We start from the raw sequence: 7,229 nt of genomic DNA, 5'->3' as shown, positions 1-7,229 counted from the left end.
TTGAGCCACAGCACCACTTCCAGCTTTTTCGGCTTATGTGGTCTGAGGAATCAAATCTAGGGCTTCATGTATGCTAGGCAAGCATTCTATTACTAAGCCACATTCCCAGCCCCTGATTGCACTTGTAAAAGAAATTATTATAGAGAAAAAATAGAAGATAAAATGGGGATAGATGGTTCAAGGTTCACAAGTGAACAACAATCAAAAGCACAAGTAGAGAGAGGCCCAGTGTCTGTGGCTCACTTAGGAGCCTGAGACCTGGAGGATCACCATTCAAAGCCAGCCCAGAAAGAAAAATTCACTCTAAAATACCCAGCAAAGTGCTAGACTGGAGTTATTGCTCAAGTGGTAGAACACCAGGCCTGTGAGAAAAAGCTAAGTAAGAGATGATGCTCTAAATTCAAGCCCCAATACAAAAAAAAAGCACAAATAAAAAGTTTTCTTCAGAAAGGAGGTCATATTTTCTGAAGTACAAGGAGGCAATTATTCACTGCCAACAGAGGACCTGAGAACTGGGAGAAAGATGTCTGACAAGCTGTGAGAAATACACTAAGGAGCCAGTAAGCAATGACTAACATGACAGAATAGTCTGATAACACTGCAAAGGCTTAGGATGGGAGAGGAAATGGTTTTGGTAGAAACTAGGACAAATAAAAAGAGAGAGTATCTGGGCGCCGGTGGCTCACGCCTGTAATCCTAGGTACTCAGGAGGCTGAGATTTGAGAATTGCGGTTCAAAGCCAGCCCGGGCAGGAAAGACCGTGAGATTCCTATCTCCAATAAACCACTAGAAAACCAGAAGTGGCGCTGTAGCTCAAGTGGTAGAGCGCTTGCCTTGAGCTGAAGAGCTGAGGGACAGCGCCCAAGCCCAGGGTTCAAGCCCCATGACCGACAAAAAAAAAAAAAGAGAGAGTAATACACAGAGAAGGGTAGAAACAGATACGTTCATGGACTTCATTTTTGCATCCTCAGAATGCTGGGCTGCTTTCCTTAGTCTAGTGTCCATCTAGCTGATGCACCTTTGAATAAGGATGTGATCCATTCTGAAAGGATCCCCATCCACCCAACTGACAATTCTAGTTAGGGTACCCCACTACCCTCTTCAAAACCGGCTGTTTCAGCTTTTGTGCCCTTCCTCTAGCAGCAGCAGGTTACACACTCATTTACCCACAAACATCAACAGCACTCATCAAAGCAAAGAGCTATCTCTGAGCAGAAGAACCTGTTAGTCTGGGCCAGCTAGAAGATTACATGGGAAAGACAAGAAAGGTGCTAAGCCGGGCACTGGTGGCTCATGCCTGTAATCCTAGCTACTCAGGAGGCTGAGATTTGGCATTGCAGTTCAAAGCCAGCCTGGGCAGGAAAGTCTGTGAAACTCTTATCTCCAATAGACCACCAGAAAACCAGAAGTGGTGCTGTGGCTCAAGTGGTAAAGTGCTAGCCTTGAGCTGAAGATCACTGGGACAGCGCCCAGGCCCAGAATTTAAGCCTCACAACTGACAAAAAAAAAAAAAAGAGAGAGAAAAGGAAAGGTACTAGCCTGAATCTGAAAATAAACAAAAACCAACAACTCAATTCAATCTTGTAACCATCCCAAAGGTCTTCACTAGAAAAACGACAGCAAGAGTCTCTTTACTTCTCCCATAGGATCCATAGTGTTCCATCAAAACTTGATAACTTGGTGGAACTCATGTTCACAAACATTCCCACCCATCTTTTCTTTTCTTTTTTCTTTTTTTTTGGGGGGGTCCAGTCGTGGGGCGTGAACTCTGGGCCTGGGCGCTGTCCCTCAGCTCTTCAGCTCAAGGCTAGCACTCTACCACTTCAGCCACAGCGCCACTTCCGGCTTTTTTTTTTTCTTTTTGCTTATGTGGTGCTGAGGAATCGACCCAGGGCCTCATGCATGCAAGGCAAGCGCTCTACCACTGAGCCACCTTCCCAGATCCCACTCCATCTTTTCTGCAGCTCAGAGAAATAAAGATGGATATTTGAGACAAAAAGTTTCCAATCACAAAGTGGTTGAGTAAAAAAAAAAATACAGCTCTTTAATCAGAAAGAATTTCTCTTCCCTCAACACAAATACATTAAAAGTAAAAAATACATATTTACATAATCACATGGGACAGGTATATAACCTGGGTTAGGGGCTGAGGAGATGAGCCTTGGGAGCAATTGGCAGAGAGCTTCTCATCTGCTCCTCTAGGTGTCCCATAGTCATTTCCCTGGCTATGGTGGGTGGACCAGGAGGTGAGAGGGTGCAGTTCCAATCTGATGACAGAGTTACTGGCAAGCTGTGACAACGAGGCCCCTCTCCAGATAGTTTCTTAAGATCACCAGGAACAACAGGAGGCACTGTAGTAGATGGAACTGGAGTGGTTGGAGCCGAGTAGGTGAATGGCTGCATTCCATGTTGGAGGAAAAGGATGACACCAATGCTGGTTCCACTGTCTAAGGGACCATGGCTAAAGGAGATGGTTCCACTGTCTAAGGGACCATGGCTAAACGAGATGGTACCTGGGGAACTAAGAGGGGGATTACAAATTGGAGTGGTGTGAATCCAGGTGAGGTTCATAGCTGGCCATTCCGTAACCTGCCAAGGCTGCTTTGGTTTCAAAATGAAATGTCCTAGCTGTGTCTGACCCATCTTCTCCACGGGAGGTACAGGAGAAGAAGCAGCTGAATCTCTGTGATGGCTGGGAAAATACTAGATCGGGGGGGGGGGAATGAAAATAAAAACTTATTTAAAAACTTTCATATTAGCTCCACCTAACTTCTCAAACCCTTGCTTTCCTTGGGAATTCAGTTTGCAATGCAAATATACCTTGTTTTGTGTAACAGATATGTTCTTACCAGAGTATAATTAAGTAAAAACTTTTAGTCTAGTAATATTACATATTCAAGCAAGCAGTTGAGGGCCTACTATGTGCCATGTACCATATTAGGCACTGAATATTAAGAAATAAAACCCTGCTGGGTGCTGATGGGTTCTGCTTGTTATCCTGGTTAGTAAGGACGCTGAGATCTGAGAATCATAGTTCAAAGCCAGCCAGGGCAAGGAAGTCCATGAGATTTTTTTTTTTTTGTCATGGGGCTTGGACCCTGGGCTGGGCACTGTCCCTGCGCTCTTCAGCTCAAGGGGAGTGCTATACCATTTGAGCCACAGGAGCACTTCTGGTTTTCTGGTCATTTATTGGAGATAAGAGTCTCTCGGACTTTCCTGTCGGGGCTGGCTTTGAACCGCAATCCTCAGATCTCAGCCTCCTGAGTAGCTAGGATTACAGGCATGAGCCACTGGCACCCGGCTAAGTCTGTGAGACTCTTATCTCCACTAACTACACAGAAAATTCAGAAGTGGAGGTATGGCTCAAGTGGTAGAGTCCTAGCCTTGAGCACAAAAGCTCAGAGACAGAACCCAGGCCCAGAGTTCAAGCCCCAGGATGGGGGTGGGGGGGAGAGGAAGGGGGGAGAAGAAGCAGAAAAAAAGAAAAGAAAACTCTATAAGTTCTGTTTATGAGGTAATTAATTTTGAATTTCCTTAAAATCCTTTTTTGTAGTTTTTAAAAATTAATGGTGCTAAGGAATCAATCTCAGGAGTCTTATATATACTGGGTACATATTCTCACAATGAGCAACAACCCTACCCAGAGAAGTCTATTTTGAATTGAAATAATCATTTCTCAATTTCTGTATTTTAAATTCTTAGTTTTCTGGCTGGAATATAGCTCAGTGGCAAAGTGCTTGCCCAGCAAATATAATGTCCTGGGCTTGATCCCCAGTACCAAAAGAGAAAAGACCAAAGAAAAGTTAAAACAAATTATTTGTTTTTGAGACAGGATCTTATTATGTAGCCCAAGCTAGCCTTAAATTTGAGAATCTCCTGCCTCAGCCTCCTGAGCGCATGGATTACAGGAGTATACCACCATGATGCCTGGCTATAATTTAAGTTCTTATTTTCTATGATTTTTTTTAAGCTAGGGCCTCACTGTGTACTTCAAACTGGCTTGGAACTTGCTATGCAGTTCAGGCTAACCTCAAAATGTGAACCTACTGCCTTGGCCTCTTAAATACTGGTTTTAATTTTTTTTTCTTGCCATGTTGGGAATGAACCCAGGGTCTCATATAAGTGTTCTACCAGCCTTTAGTATCAAGTATAAACTAACACAAGTATAAACTAACACATAGGCAAGATCTTGCTGCTTATTTTTTTTTTTTGCCAGTCATGGTGCCTGAACTCTGGGCCTGGGCACTGTCCCTCAGCGATTCAGCTACAGGCTAGTGCTCTACTGCTTGAGCCACAGCTCCACTTCCAGCTTTTTCTGCTTATGTGGTACTGAGGAATTGAACCCAGGGCCTCATGCATGCAAGGCAAGCACTCTACCACTGAGTTACCTTCCCAGCCCATTGCTGCTTATTTTTTAACCAGTTACATTCACAGCATTAATAAGTATGGTTGACCAAAGGATAGGTTATTATGTTCCAGAAGCTCCCTCCTTCCCCCATTTACTAATTCTATGTCAATACCCTATTATTTGAAGGCACAGAAAACAGGTCACCTAAAAATCAGATATAAGAATCTATCCAGGGCTGGGAAGGTGGCTCAGTGGTAAAGCGCTTGCCTTGCAGGCCTGAGGCCCTGGGTTCGATTCCTCAGCACCACATAAGCAAAAAAAGAAAAAAGCTGAAGTGGTGCTGTGGCTCAAGTGGTAGAGCGCTAGCCTTGAGCTGAAGAGCTGAGGGACAGCGCCCAGGCCCAGCGTTCAGGTCCCACGACCGGACCAAAAAAAAAAAAAAAAAGAATCTATCTGATGCTCCTCCCTGTACATGTCTCATGGATGTCCTCTCCCTCACTCCTAGTGATGTATCTCTTATGACCATTCCTTGAAACCCAGTAGAGATAGTTGGACAGGAGTGAAAAGATGGACAGAGGAAAAGTTTTAGGGGCAACAGAAAAAAAGCTGAGGCATCTTCCTTCAGGAATCATTTGGACAGATAAAAAGCCTTCTCTAGGCAGAAAGCAGATAAGCTACATGGAGGATAGGATTAAACTTTGTGGATGTGTGCCCAGGCATCCAAACAGAACAACAACAACAAACATGCAGACAAAACAAAAACAAATCTAGAAATCAAGACAATTCAGGAAACTTGGGCATGTCCTTCCTTTCCTCAAAGAAACTTGTGAAAAACATCCAGATGAAATGGAGGGAGAAGCACCTTTCTGTATGCTATCCCAGTACCGGATTATTCTTCTACCACTGCCTCTAGTTTTCAAATTGTTACCTTAGTCTTCTGGTGCCTGCTGCTTCTCAGTGATGACTTCTGGACAGCTATATGAGGAAACCAAGTCTTTAACATCCCTTCTACTTGTAGCAGGGTTCCTAGATAACGCTCCCTATGAAAAGAACATTTTAAGAAAGTCATTCAGTGTGGAAGAAAAGAAACAAAAGCAAGATTTTACAGCTTTCCTTTTAATGAGGTACTGAGTAAAGAACTAGGGAGACTTACCCCATCTGAGGCTTCTGCAAAACACCCACAATACGCTGGATCCTGTCCATTGCCACACTCTGCTGGAAACTGCTCAACCCTGGGTGAGGAAGAGAAAAAAAAAAAGGTGTAAGGTTTGCAATCCAAAATGGTCAGTTAAGGAAGGACAGAGAGTACCGAAACTGTTTCACCTAAAGAAGATACCGAGGCAACAAAAAGAAAAATCCTAGCTCTCAAGACTTAAAATCATCCCCCCCTACCCCCATCTACTTCATGCAGGCTGAAGGTGCGCTCAAGTGATAAGGTGCTAGCTTAGTAAGTATAAGGCCTTGACTTCAAACCCTTAGTTCGGGAGACAGAAAGAGAGAGGGAGAGAGAGGGGAGAGGAAGAGAGAGATTTGAGAAAGACAGAAATATATCTACAAAGATGGAAAACTGGCAAAAATAGACATACAGAGACAAGGGTAGAGGCCCTTGGGTAGGAGCCCGGAAAAATACAATTAATCAAATAATTACCTCTTTCATAGCGGCCCATCTTCAGCCCATTCAGTAGGTCCGTAAGAGGGCGAATGAATCCTTGGAGCTCTTTACACTGTAGAGAAACAGCACAAAGGTCCTGACAACAGCAAGAATTGCCTACACCAGGAGTAATGATTCTTAGGTCTTGATCATCCAATTAGGTGTTTAAGCAGTGCAGCCAAGTGTCTCCTTTTACTGCTTTGTCTTACCTTCTGAGCAAAGAGAAGGTCTCCCTCTGTGGTACAACTTTGGGTATTCTGACTGGTCTCCAATTCACCAGGTCTGGATCTTTTGACCCCAGATCCTGACATAGGAGAAGCCAAGCCTTGCTGTTCCAGGTGAGATGCCGAATGTTGGCTACTGGAAATCTTGGTTCGATGCCTGAATCGGATAGGTCCCGGACTGGGCTGGGAACCTCCCCTCTGCTCAAAAGTGTCTGGCCGGGGCCCCAGGGCTCCCTTGTCCTCCCTCTCACTATCGGAGGGGAAGCCAAAGTCACTGTTCACTGGGGAGGTGGAAAAAGGAGAGAGAGAGGAGGAGGAATAAGAAGAAACGCTAGATGGGGAATCCATAGGTCCAGAAGGGGCTGGAGAGCAGCTCCTGTAGTACCCAAAGATCCGAACCTGCAACTGAAGAGCAAAGCGAGGGGAGGTTGAAATCAAAGTGTTAGGATTTGACAATGGACTGGGAGACAGGGTATATTGCACCCACCTCTACCCATCACACACACACACACACACACACACACACACCTGGTACTGACTCTCTAGCTTCTGCAGAGAAGCTCTTGGCATGACAAAAAGCGTCTGATGTTCTTTCCTTTGGTTCAGAGTAAATACCTGAATTGACACCTTCCCATTTGCCCAGTTTCCCTCGGCTGTTGCCCAGATCATACCACCAGCTAGTGGCAAACCTCTACACCGGAACCTACCTAGTATTCCTACGGGAACCGCCCCTACCCTTACTGGCCTGGCTGCCCCTTTTCCAATCTCTCAGGATCAAGATCTCCGCTCTGGTACCTCCGATTCGCGCCCGGCCAGGTGATGCAATCCCTCCTAAAACTAAAATCTGGGTGTACTCTTCCAAACCCACTCTCTCTGGGTGCAGTCCTCCCCAATGTCTGTTTGTCCCCCGGGTCTCCTTACCTGTATCGATCAGCTCAGGTCAGGCTCTGTCTCCGGCGGCTTCTCAGTCAGACTCTTCAGTCTAGTCTACCCACCTCCGCCTCAC

General features: G+C 45.2%; 1 protein-coding gene across 1 annotated transcript; it reads right to left on the bottom strand.

Annotated features, from left to right (window-relative positions):
- Positions 1-2,024: 2,024 nt before the first annotated feature.
- On the bottom strand, positions 2,025-7,229 carry Ciart (circadian associated repressor of transcription). The gene is made up of 6 exons (XM_013015250.1): positions 7,145-7,229; positions 6,209-6,628; positions 5,997-6,072; positions 5,502-5,580; positions 5,277-5,388; positions 2,025-2,703 (listed from the first exon to the last, which is right to left on the bottom strand). Exons 2-6 carry the CDS (start codon positions 6,569-6,571, stop codon positions 2,140-2,142), a joined length of 1,194 nt encoding a protein of 397 aa, XP_012870704.1. The 5' UTR covers positions 6,572-6,628; positions 7,145-7,229; the 3' UTR covers positions 2,025-2,139.

Source organism: Dipodomys ordii, unplaced genomic scaffold (genome assembly GCF_000151885.1).
Source record: "Dipodomys ordii isolate 6190 unplaced genomic scaffold, Dord_2.0 Scaffold26, whole genome shotgun sequence".
NCBI classification, from domain to species: domain Eukaryota; kingdom Metazoa; phylum Chordata; class Mammalia; order Rodentia; family Heteromyidae; genus Dipodomys; species Dipodomys ordii.
This window is presented reverse-complemented; position numbering and strand designations above follow the sequence as displayed.